This window comes from Formica exsecta, unplaced genomic scaffold, assembly GCF_003651465.1.
Source record: "Formica exsecta isolate Colony F162 unplaced genomic scaffold, ASM365146v1 scaffold352, whole genome shotgun sequence".
Taxonomy (NCBI): Eukaryota; Metazoa; Arthropoda; class Insecta; order Hymenoptera; family Formicidae; genus Formica; species Formica exsecta.
Window position 1 is genome coordinate 1,116,111 of NW_021850773.1, and position 13,316 is coordinate 1,129,426.

General features: G+C 36.4%; 1 protein-coding gene across 2 annotated transcripts; it reads right to left on the bottom strand.

Annotated features, from left to right (window-relative positions):
• Positions 1-1,381: 1,381 nt before the first annotated feature.
• Positions 1,382-11,089, bottom strand: LOC115238608 (ubiquitin-protein ligase E3B). Of its 2 annotated transcripts, none has more exons than XM_029812579.1 (16): positions 10,784-11,089; positions 9,834-9,986; positions 9,438-9,765; positions 9,158-9,346; positions 8,875-9,066; positions 8,615-8,804; positions 8,074-8,316; positions 7,823-7,994; positions 7,613-7,731; positions 7,266-7,381; positions 6,956-7,158; positions 6,439-6,739; positions 5,772-6,164; positions 5,252-5,416; positions 4,993-5,104; positions 1,382-4,567 (listed from the first exon to the last, which is right to left on the bottom strand). In XM_029812579.1, exons 1-16 carry the CDS (start codon positions 10,948-10,950, stop codon positions 4,395-4,397), a joined length of 3,216 nt encoding a protein of 1,071 aa, XP_029668439.1. In that variant the 5' UTR covers positions 10,951-11,089; the 3' UTR covers positions 1,382-4,394. The 2 variants fall into 2 exon arrangements, with proteins under 2 accessions (XP_029668439.1, XP_029668438.1); XM_029812578.1 differs by having other exon boundaries at positions 7,266-7,405.
• Between the last annotated feature and the right edge of the window lie 2,227 nt (positions 11,090-13,316).

A 13,316-nucleotide genomic window follows, 5' to 3' on the forward strand; every position in this document is an offset into this window, starting at 1 on the left:
GCTGCTCCCCAGGGTGGGTACGGGATCGGGGGTTGGAGCAGTGGCGCTTGTTCCTAGGAGACGCGCGAAGAATAGGCGACGAGAAAACGTGGTGCCGCGATCACACGGACACCTCCGTCGACGAGTCCACCGTTATGTACGTGTGAACACACGGAACGATATTCTCTCTCTTTCTCTCTTGATGTATCGCGCGCGCACGCACGCACGCACGCACGCACGTACGTACGGCCTCCGCTACCGTCACTGTTCACTCTGCCACTGCGTGCGGCATCGCCTTCTCGCGGAGTAAAAACTCGTAAGCACACACGCGCGAGACAGAAGCACCGAGCACCAGGTTACACACGCGAGAGAAACGTTCTCACCGAGTCGACGACACGCGCGATACACGCCGCGAGACGAAGTGACAGATAGCGATAGCGAGAGATGGATAAAATAGAGAGGGAGGGAGAAAGAGAAAGAGAGAGAGAGAGAGAGACACACACATATACACAGCAGACAGAGAGGGAGGGAAGGGGGGGGAGAAAAAAAGGAGAGTCTTTCGCGTAGCCGCGACGGGAGATCGAGCCGCGCTCCGCCGACGATGCGCACGTCTGCTCGCAGTCAAGGCTTGCTGCCCACTGATGACCGATGACCGCCAGGCCGCGCCGCTCTACGCCACTGCATCTCCGCAGCGCCGGGCACAAAGGCGGTCACGTGACCGGCGCAGCGGAACCATCGCGCAGGCGCGCGACAGGCGCCGCGCCGTTCCTGTCGCGCGCGCACGTGCGCGCGACGTTTTCAATCTTTCCGTCAGCTGTACTATCTCCTCCACCCCTTCGATATTTTATTAAGCGTGGTTTACGCGATGCTTTTTACTGGTTATTAGCATGCTAGTTTGCTGACAATTAGTAAAGAAGCATCGTATATTTTAAAATACTAGTAAACTAGCTTGTCTCTTTCTCTCTGCTGATAAAATCACTTTTTTTCCTATCCTTTTCGTATTGCAATCATATATTGAATATTATAACGTTAGATAAATATTTTTTTTTTTTTCTTATAGAGTATACATCTCGATATAAATTAATACAATTGTGTGGTTATTAAAAGTATATCATTAAAAAATGCAATATTCATAATCTTTTTTTTTTATCTCAAATGCATTTTGTATGGTGCTAAATGAAATATTTAATTTAATAAATAATAATATAATCTTTCTTTTATAAAATACCATTGATTTTTGTCAATTTAAAAAATTAAATCGTCTTTAATAGCTATAAGATTTTTTAAACTTTTTTTTGGCAAATCGATTTTATTTTTTTGATGTTCGATTTCGCTGGATTTCTTTTCATGCGATGAGGGAAGGTTACGCAATGAAAAAATGCAACATCAACGCAATACGAACAACTTTTGCGACGTGTGTATATATTTTTACGATTGTTGCCAATCTTCATCGTACGAAATTAGCGGATCTCTCTCTCTCTTTCTTTCGTTCTTATACAACATCATCTTTATCTTCTTATATAGAATCTTAATAATTTACCATTGATTATAAACGAACGTATGCAACGGCCGTTGTATAATCGAAGCAAGCGATTTATACAATGCCTTCGTCTTCGTTCGCTTTGCATTTGTAAGAGAAACTCGCCTCACAGCTACCGTCATATCGCTTCCCTTTTTTAAACGAAGAATTAAACTTCATAAACGTATTACTGCGAGACGGATATAAATTCGTCTTACAATCGCAAGTTTCCCATTCGATATACGTCAATCTTACGCTTCTATACTTACACATTAATAGCCGTTTCTTAACTTTATTGTTCCTATGAACGAGTATATCTATGAACCGGAGTATTTGCTGCTCTGGTTTAATAAATATACGCAACCGCCAATTCTGTGCCCATACAAAATTTCTAGGACTGAATATAATAAACATTAGTATTATACCAATGAGAGATACACTGCATATATGGATATATAAATATTACATAAACATATAATAAGGCCTAATTAATTTGTGTATATATATATGTGTATATATTCCTTCGAAAGCAATAAATATTATATAAATATAACAGAATAAAATTACAATATTATTATATATTGCACATTCGATCAAAATCAGTGATATTATAGTATCTATTACAATGAAATAATCTTTACATTATCAGTCAAAATTAAATTTCACACAATTTAATTTTCGAAAAGTAATTATTCAAAATTTATTCAATAACGTATGTTCTTTGTGTCTCAATTGTGTGAGCGCAGATTCGCGGGCTTATAACACGCGCGGAATCACGTAGGAAAATATGCAAAGATTACATTTCGAAACGTCGCCTTTATCTTTGGTCTGTCATTGAATTCCTCCGCCACTGCCTCTCGCATTATCATCTATTAATCTATTTGAAGAACGCTTGTCTCTCTTTTCCGAAAGACACGACAAAATAACAACGTTACATTATTAGATTTGTTTTTCATGCTTTGTTCACGCAGGATACCGTAGTTCTTTTGTGCCCTCTTCTTTTTTTCTTGATATTTATAAACACCAGCGAATATCTCGCACGCGTTTATGATGAAAGTCTCGAATGTGTCAAGTTATTTTAAATTGTAATTGAACAAGATAAAAATGTTTAAATAATTGAGCTTGTCATTGGAATTTCTCATAGATAACAATTGTCTCAGTAAACATATAAAAATGTAATAAAGGAATGAAGTTTCAAATCGTAAATGTATACATTTTTTATGAAGTTATAAATTTTATTCTTTAAATTTACAATTCGGCTGTTTTAAACTAAATTCTAACGTTTAGTTTTTTTTTTATTAAAATTATTTCTCATTTATTTATTAAGATGATAAAATTGTTAAAAGATAAATAAAAGAAAAAATATGTATTATTTCAAAATTTAAAAAACATATTTCTTTTTTTCTCTCTGATCTCTTAACAATGTTCGAAAAATCCTTTTGTTCTCTTATCAATTTCTATTCCGCGCAAAGTACGATGAGATTCCTGTCATAATCTCCTTCGATCGGAATAAAAACTCCGGAATTTTTTATTCGCGAGCGCCCGTGGGAATTGCACTTGCTAAATTGTGATTCGATGGCACGCCGCGCCAAATAGTCTGTACAAAAATCTTGAGAAAATAGCTTTTAAAATAGATGGCGATCTCCTCTGCTCGGCTTATTTTTTCTTTCTCCGTATTGGAAAGTTTGTAGAAACTTGCAAGTTGCTGTTTTTGATTGCTCACGGACACTCGTTTCGCACACACGTTGATTCGTCGACAGGACAGCATCCCCTAGCTTAGGGAAAGTTCCTTTATTAATGCAGGAGTGGCGAACCTTTCCGAAAATGAGCATCGAAATATATATGTTCAATTGGATCAATAAGCAGAAGAGACAAGTTTTTTGAAACTTTTGTAGATATAAAAAAAGAAACGTTCTCACTCGAAAACGTGCTCACGCTCGCGATTGAGAACTCATATATTTAGATAAAACTATTTTTTTTTCTTTTTTTTTCTTTTTTCTTTCTTTTTTTTTTAGTGCCTCTATAAATCTCGAAGTTTATTAAAATTGAAAAGTGATAATAAATGATTGAGTAATAATTTAATATGTACTTTATAATTTTATAAAATATCACACATTTTCGAGATCACAACTGTGTATAGATAAGCTCTTTTTTTACTTACTGATTCAATTTTTGATTTTTAGTTAAATGCCCACTAATCAGTGGAACAATTCATGATAAATGTGTATTTGTGTGGAATCTATATAATTTAAATGTCCGTCACTCCTGATCTTAATGTAATAGTGATCAACGATTCTATCCATTAACAAGCGCACGATTATCTCAGCGATAATTAAGCTCATGAGGTACGGTGTATTTCGCATCGGTAATGTGTGCCTATGTATATGTATCGCGAAAACGAACATCGTGAATGTAGATTTCACCCTAAAATACTTAGCTCTCACCAAGAATTCATTTAAATATATATGTATACGCCTAACAATTATCTCTCATTATTATGTATTCTTATATTGTACATTTTCTCACGTTCACGATATCCCATCCGAATAACGCAATATCATCTTTGGATCGTGACGTTTTTGAGTGACGTTTTTCTTAAAATTAGCGTCATCTGAAAAGCAATGTTTAAATCGACAATGCGTTTAATCGGTCTGTAAATTATGCTTCAAATGGGGATAAGGGAGCAGTTTAGGCACCACTCGATGTCACTTTATACAGAATCGGCTTTTTTGAGGTATCAGTCATATCAGCTAACTTTTCAAACCTTGTGGAATCTCACGTGTATCCAATCGTCAACTAAAAATTCATCTCGTTTCAAAAATACGCACGATATTTCGATAAATTCGTTCGTCTCTTTTCCACATCTCAAAGGTAAAGTTGCCGCAACTAGTAGGACTTAAGAGAGTTCGAAACCGGTGTTGCTGGTGACGGCGTAGCGCAACTTCTCTCGCAAAGTGCTCTTCTTTTGATAATTTGGCAGTTTAAGCAGATTAAAACATGTGGATGAGGTGGGCAGTCGGTTCTGTGGATCCTTTTTGCGAATTGTGAAGAAACCTCTGATCACGCTGCCTGGTTCGTGAGATTTTAAGAAAATTAAATTCATAAAGAGACGTTTGAAATGTAATCCAGAAACTGGAGACTGATAATTTTCCTATAAAATTATGGTCTTGAAAAGTTTTTATTTAAAAGTTTGATATCACTCATTTTTATCAGAACTGACGGTTGACAAAGATTTCTATTCAATCTGTATGTATAAAACTTTTAAAATGTTTAGAATTATATACTGTAAATATATTATGTCAAAGAGTTTGCAACTCTCTCTCTCTTTCTCTTTTATTCTCCTAAGATCTAAATAAATGACTATCAAATATTTTCAATCATGAAATATAAAATGAAGAATTTAAGAGGCAAAAATCTCTCCAGTTTCTCGATTTTATAAATTCTTATGAAAAAAATTATAGTTTTTTTCGAAATTATTTGTAATATAATTGTACCAATTGTGTCGCCGGTATCCTCATCATCGCAGACTTCCACGCATCGTATGGAGAAAGGCGGCTCTAAATGAGCGAAACCCAGCAAAGGCGACTTTGAGCAACTTGTCACGAACTATCATATAAATATAATTATTGTTAGAAACAAATGATTAGTGCGCATAATCAAAATATTATAAAAGACACATCATCTCTCTCAAAAAAATCATTATAATTATTAATAAGAGAAACTATTAGATATTTGGTATTATGTTCGAGAAACCTTTAAAAATAAGCCTCTTTCTTCTTCCGTAAAATCCTTTTCCAAGATGTCCCACAGCCAGCATACAACTCTGTGACTGTCGTGAAATCCGCCGTAGTACTGCGTATGCCTTCGTAAATCTCGCAAATCCAAAGGAACATTATCGCCCGAAATCAATCTCTGTAACTGTAAAGCCATGATTAATTAATTCAAGTATATAATTAGATATATATGGACAATATAATATACATATATACAATAATATTAATTATAATGTTACAATATTTGTTTCGTTTGTCGCTTTCTTTGCATCTTTCATTTCTTTTGAAACATGAGTTTAAATTCTAACTCTGTCAAATAATCATTTAAATAATGTAAAAATAATTATTTAATCGTTAACATTATACATTCAACTATAAACAAATTTAATTTACATTTAAATTAATAACTGCACATAAAGTTGAATTCTCTCTGCTTAATTTCGACAACGCAATTATACATTGTGCTACAAATGAATGAAAATGTACTTTTAAATCTTCACCTCGGGCGTCGAGAACAACGACAGCCACTCGGGATTAATGATCGAGCGGAATCCTTTGATGAAGGCGGTCGTTTGCTCCTTGATCTGATGATACATTCTGTAGTGCGCCATGTGATGGATGTACTGAATCTTGTTCTGATTGGTTACAGCGGTGGTGCGTCCGCCAGGTATCAACTCGTGCGTGACCAGTTTGCCGAGCACGTCCTCATCGAGCGAGAACGTCAATTCCAGCTGCCGGATATCGCCCTTGTAATGTTTCACCAAGGTCAGACTGCGGTAGAGATCGCGATCCAGCGAGGCGAGCTCGTCAAGCCAGCTGTACAACGCGCCGCCCGTTTGCCCGGAAAATTGCGAGACAAAGAATGACGCAAAAGGCACATCTACGACGATGCCCTGAAAAATGACGAGGGATCAATCGTTGTGAGAAATATAGTTTGAAATTATCTTTTTTTTCCTGTTCTTTCTTTGCTGATCAAAATTTAATAAAATTATAAATGGACAATAATAGATAATATCCTCAAATATATATATCACATTTATCTTCATACGAGAAATATTCTAATCATTATCTATTTATTAATAATTTAAAATTTTATTATTTTTAATAAAAACAGAAATATGTCATATTTACGATCAATCTAGTTGATATTATAGAAAAACAATTTACCTCGTACACTGCTTTACCAAGCATCCGCCCGACGAATTCGAAGAGTTGCAAGTGATTATCCTGCATGAAAGACGTAGGAGATGGGTAGAGCCGGTTCTCGCTGGTAGCTCTGAACAAATTCAAGGACGGATCAAATACTCGCTTTATTGTCTCTTCCAGGAACTCCTTGAAGACTCCGTCCTGATCAATGCCGGCTTCGGCCAAACCTTGCTCGTTCACGAAACGTACCCTAATCACGCCTTTCAACGCTTGTGATGGCAACATGGCCAATTGTCTGTATCCATCCTCTACTATACGTGTTCTACAACATAAAAAAACAATATATCAAGTAAGTAGCAATTTAAAATAATTGAAGAGAGTGGTAATGTGTGCGAAGAATCGTTTCTACATTGAGGAAACAATTTTTTTTCATATGTATATAATTTTCAACAAAAATTCGACCAAGTAAAAAAATTTTTTTGGAGATCTTCTAATCTTTGAAAATATTTTTATACCGTAAAAATCTGTCAAAAAAGACCTGTGTACAACAATGAGCGTAGTCGGCGGACTATTACAAGCACTCTCGGTCAAACCCATCACCGCTTTCTCATCGGCTATGTGCTTGCGAAATAATACAACTCGCTCGGAATGGGGGATGACGTGGGGCATTTTTGAGAGTAAAAGTGCCGCGCCGCGTCGACCCTTCTCCAAATCAGCCAAGAAACCGGACACTCGTACTTCCTATTTTAAGAAAAAATCATGCAATTATATTTTCTTTCCGCCATTTTTTCGAAATTACATGACACATACAAAAGTTACTTATATTTAAAGTAAGCCAAAATACTTAACTTGGCCAACCAGTGACCTTCCGGGCAGAACGTTCTGCGACAATCGCGTCGATAGATCGCCATTAAGAGAATGTAAAGCGAGATGAACAGGGGATTGCTAGACACCGATTTCACATCTATAACATCCAAAATTTTGAAGTCTGCTCATGTAACATATAGCATCTTTCCATTTTAATCGTATCTTTCCGTCTTTCTTTTAATAATTAATATGGAAGAGTTTGTTTTCGAATATTGAGTTTAATTAAATTAAACGCATTAGTTCACATTAGAAACTTTTTTTGCTGAATAAAATTATATAAATACTTATCAAATTAAATTTATACAAAATTTGTGACCATAAATCTTACCGAATAAATTAGAGAGAACTGCTTTATACAAGAATTGATTTAAGAAGTATGACATGGTGATGAAGTCCGTGAGTTTGAAGGGATCTTGCTGCTCATACATCTCCATGTCATCGAGAATGCTGAAATTGGAGAAATCGAGAAATCGGCGTTTCTTATGAATCCGAGCAGAACAGCATTTAATCAAATTCTTGGAAAGAAATTTTCGCTTACGTAACGTAATGCGTCATACAGTCGGCGAACAATATCAACATCTGGAATTCGGGCGCCGTGCACTTAGTGTTGGCAGCCAAGAGGTCTAGAAATGCCTTCAATCCACAGTGCGGTCCCAGTGTGGTCAGAAATAACCACATATGGTAGAGAATTTTGCCTTGATAGCAGAGACCTGTTTTCGCGTGCGTACATACCATTAGTCAAAACGTCATTCGCACGTGCGACTGTACACAATAATCTATAATACATACCGGTCAGTATTTCGATTTTCATTTGCGTGAGTGTATGCAGTGCAGTTTGGTACAGTGAACAGATCAAGGCTATCTTGGTGGCGTCCGGACTGCCTAGTTTCCTATAATTTTTAGTGCTGTTGTTTCTGTTAGTGCGAGCCTCCAGGAAAGCACGCCGAAAGATATTGGCGCCCAAGGAAGAGGTACTTTGCTGCTCTACCGGAGGTGGTACCTCTTTCTCGACAAATTCGGTTAGTGGCTGCTCTGAAAAGAGAGCAAAAAGTGGATAAAGAACAAATGTAAATAAAAACTAGATAATATAATAAAATTCTAAGGTAGATAATATAATAACAACACGAGAGAGATAATATAATAATATTCGTAATATATATAGTAATATTCGTGTACAATGTAATAATTGTGATACAGATCAAATAGATAATTATATTACAGCTGTATGAAATAATATAATTGATGATTTCTGTTGGTTCGAATACTGTACGTGAATTTAAATAACTTATTGCAATAAGAATATCGGAGTTCTGAAATTAGTAACTCTCACCGATTAAATGTGTAACGATCCTGCCAGTCCAGAGACAAGCAAGTTGTAATTTTACCGAAGGGGTCGCATCCTGTAACGAAGTGTCGATTGTTTGTGCGAACCAACCTAATACAGGATGCCAGTGTGTCAAATTACTTCGTTTTGCAACTACATATTGTTGACACGCTTCCAGCATCCTTGTCACAACAAACTGTAAAAGATTCGTGAAGTATATAAAAAATCAGAATGTCGATATATTGCATAATGCTAAAATAGCTTACCGTAAAAGAAGGAAAACAGATTTCTCTCAGTACCTCTTCTCTTTCAATGTTGGCCAACTGTATCAAATTAGCAAGCAAACAAAGCGCATAACTGCCTTCCAGAGCGTTAAAAACGATCCTTAAATTCTGTTCGGAATTTAACAACTCTAAACTTCTTCCAAACAGATTGTTCGTTATGAACGATGAAATGCACTGTAAATACAGCATCAAAAATATTTTACAAATTTAGATTAGAGGAAAAATATAATGTAATAAAGCTTGAAAATATTTTTTTTTTTTCTACCTCTGGTGATAAAATATTCAAGTGATAGACCAGAGCTGGCACGCTAAAGATGTTAATTAGAAACAAGGACACCAGTTTGTCAGACATTTGCGAAGAGATCAGTGGTCTTAGTGTCAAGGTGACCGCTGCTGAAAGTGTAACTGGTTTCAGAGCGATTTTTGCTCTACCCAATCCCTTCATTAACAAAGCCTGAAATATAAAAATGAAGTAACTTGGAATTGTTAAAAAAATACTCAGACTATCAAAAAGCCCTGTCTTATCTCTCTGTTATCATTGTTACCTGCATAATACCATAAAATCCATTATTAACTAAATGTCCCATTATGTTTGCACACAGCTGACTCATGCCTGTCTTCAACTGGTCCATGCCCTTCACCTTCTGTATGGCCCACGTTCCTGGTGATGTAAAACTCACCAGAGTATGCAGTCGCAGCAATATAGATTTGTGGTCTGATACTCTCTCTGGCTTCAGACTGTCCAAGCCAGATAGGCAGTGGTATAGAACTGTCTTCATTTGTGATATCCATGATATGTAGTGATCTTTGTTGAACGCCACTCCGACATAGGATATCTTTGGAGATTCGGAATCAAGCGTCAACACGAGGTATCTAAAAGATTGTTTTGGTTAAATCGTACTCTGAATGTCTTTTGGAGAAATTACATTATATATACTCACCTACATACTCTTTCTATTCTCTCTTGATCCCTTTCTTTCTTATAAATTAGCAAAAATCTAGAAATAATTCTGTACACCTCAAGAGCAGGTATTAACTCAATTGTTGTGCTGTCGGTACCGGTGTCATCGAGAAAATCATTATCAAATTCTTCTCTAAAAATTAAAATAACTATGTGATAATTGTGCAAATTTTACATAAAATGTTTTATGATACTGATTTCTTTTTTATGCTAATCTATATAGTTAAATTTTTACAACAGATATAAATTTAATTCGAATTTATTTATTGAAATAGCTAGTCACAAAGAAAATAATGCATCTTATATTAATATATATATAAATAAAATATTAATAATATAAAATCTCAAAGTTAAGCATAAGATAAGCCTTTGTCTGGAGTTCTGCTAATCTGATGACTTTATCAATAATATCTGTTTACATTGCAAGATAAACAAAGATAACTACGCAATTTTCGCACAGAGTTATTCTATACAATATTAATTAAGTTCATATAATAATCTATATTATATAATTTTTGCAATACACTTATGATATATGAACTTATTTTAAATTTATACATATTTATCAAAAAAATACCGATGAATCACCCACAAATATATAAACTGAAAATTATGTATTAATAAAGCATCTTTTCCTGTAATGATATTTGCAGAGACAGAATCCAATATATAATTCCTTCTGAAACATCCTCTATATAGCATAGTAATTTAATTTAGTCCTTTATTTATCCTTTATTTAGAATTCTGTTAATCAGACTGGTTGTCAACAATCTTTATTTACACCCGAAGATACACGAGCTCTCTTTTGTATGTAAACACTGGCTTACACACACACATTCATCCAATCGTATACATATACTTATTGACAGTTTACTCTCAAAAACCACTTTCTGTAGAAAAATCCTACTTTCATCGTCGTTTTGGACTTACAGAATCCGTTTGGTGAACCGGACGCGTGCCAGCCAACCCCGAATATGGGCCTGGATCAGGGTGGCCGCGGCCTCCCTGCGCTTCTCGTGAGCTCGATCCTCGCGCGCGGCCTTCTTTTGCTGCAGGAAACTGCCCTTCGACGACGAGCTACCCTCCGCACAGAACATCCTTGAATCTGTGATCGTCTCTTACCCCCGTAGGGCCCGAACAACCCTCCGGACACCTACGTTTCTCCTCGTCGTCGTCGTCGTCGTCCTCGTTCGCTGCTAACTAGTAGACATCTTCGAGGCATCCTCGTCAGCTGACGGGTATCTACCGAGCTCCCCTCTCCCTCCTGTCTTAGTCATAAACTAGAGTCATACTATAGAGTGGCTCCTGCCGTGACAGGCAGCGTGGCAATATATAAAGGACAGCAATCCCCACAATGGTATTTCTGTCCTTTACATATTTCCACGCTGCCTCTCACGATAGAGGCCGATCTATTCTAAGTCTATGGTTATCGCGCATCTGCCGCGTATCGTATCCGTATCCTCGATTCTCGGCATCCCTCTTGCGTCTCGCGGCGCGTGTGCATCAGTGGTCAGTGTGCGTCTTTGACGAGCGTGTGTACTACGTTGTACCTCTCTTGATGAGAGGAAATAGCGGATTTTTCGTCAACACGTTTCGAGATTTTGCGAGGTCGCGCGAAATTTCGTGAGAGAATTAATCCCGCGAGCGAGGGAGGGACATATCCGTCGTCGTCGTCGTCGCCGACGTCGACGATGACGCGGAATCGTCGACCGTGGGAAAAGTCGAAAATGTTCCCACGCTCCCGCTACGCTGCAAGTGTATGTCGCGCGTGCGTGTGAAATTCCACAGGGAGGGAACGTCGGTGAGCGGGCGGAGGGGGATGAGAAGAGGATGAGCGCCCAGGGGCAGGAGCACGGACACGCGGTGGTCGTGTGGGAGTGGGAGAATCGTCACGGACGATGGAGGCCCTACAGTCCGGCTGTGTCCCAGCATCTCGAGCGGGCCCATTACAAGAAACTTACGCGGGTGCTCCTCAACGACGCGGATCCCACCCTTGACAGGTTGGGATAAGCGACAAATGATCGCGTGTATATCATGCGTTTGTCCGTCATAATTGCAATGCCTTGCATTTTTGCGCGTTCAAGATGAGGCAGGTGTATGTTTGGGTCTTGGGGAGAGAGAAAGAGAAAGCGCGAGAAATGTGATGCGCGGATCTTATTTAATGTCCAATTGATCTTGATAGTTTAATGATTGTCAACTCCTTGACAATTCCTCCATTATTTATCTATCTAGTTTGGTTTGCTCCAAAATTATTTTGTTGGAAGAAAGTATAATATAAATATTTCCATTCTCCATTATTTATCTATCTAGTTTGGTTTGCTCCAAAATTATTTTGTTGGAAGAAAGTATAATATAAATATTTCCATTCTCCATTATTTATCTATCTAGTTTGGTTTGCTCCAAAATTATTTTGTTGGAAGAAAGTATAATATAAATATTTCCATTCTCCATTATTTATCTATCTAGTTTGGTTTGCTCCAAAATTATTTTGTTGGAAGAAAGTATAATATAAATATTTCCATTCTCCATTATTTATCTATCTAGTTTGGTTTGCTCCAAAATTATTTTGTTGGAAGAAAGTATAATATAAATATTTCCATTCTCCATTATTTATCTATCTAGTTTGGTTTGCTCCAAAATTATTTTGTTGGAAGAAAGTATAATATAAATATTTCCATTCTCCATTATTTATCTATCTAGTTTGGTTTGCTCCAAAATTATTTTGTTGGAAGAAAGTATAATATAAATATTTCCATTCTCCATTATTTATCTATCTAGTTTGGTTTGCTCCAAAATTATTTTGTTGGAAGAAAGTATAATATAAATATTTATTATTTATTTCTATTTATATTTAATAAAAAACAGAGAGAAATAATTAATCTTTTTGCTGAATATTTTAATAAAGTTACAGAAATTTAAATTTATATAATTATCCTAAAAAAGACCATATATACAATAATGTATACAATAAAGGTATAATTTTTTTTGTTTAATGTAATTTTATTAATGCAATTAATAACTTGTTTAACGTAATTAATAACAATTTTGATCAATAATGTTAATTGTTAAAATCTAATATGATAAAATAGATTATGCATTCTGTAATTCAATCTTTGAACTTTGAAACATTATATGAAATTGTTTGAAAATTAGGTATTACATAAACTTGAGGACCAAGACACAATGCAGTGACGACGGCGACGAGACGTACAATGTAAGGAGAAGATTTTATTTACCTGGCTCACCGGCCGGCAAAGGCGCCAAGTGGGAATGGGCAGGTGATTCAGATGATTGGCATACTTATGATATGGAAGTTCAATGCCTCATAGAAGAAGCATGGGCGAGAGTAAGCAGAGGAACACTACAAGATAAATAATATTGTATTTTAGACTTTTAACTGTAAAAATTTTTTCCAGGGTGACAAGACTATTGATATTTCCAAAACTTACTTGGGTTTTCCCTA

What these genes read in the sequence shown, in the direction of transcription:
- LOC115238608 (XM_029812578.1), bottom strand. Translation starts at nt 10,950, where the DNA reads ATGTTCTGTGCGGAGGGTAGCTCGTCGTCGAAGGGCAGTTTCCTGCAG. An exon ending in AGAATAGAAAGAGTATGTAG is followed by an intron (nt 9,766 to 9,833) that starts GTGAGTATATAT and finishes ACAATCTTTTAG; the next exon opens with ATACCTCGTGTTGACGCTTG. An exon ending in GATCGTTACACATTTAATCG is followed by an intron (nt 8,317 to 8,614) that starts GTGAGAGTTACT and finishes CTCTCTTTTCAG; the next exon opens with AGCAGCCACTAACCGAATTT.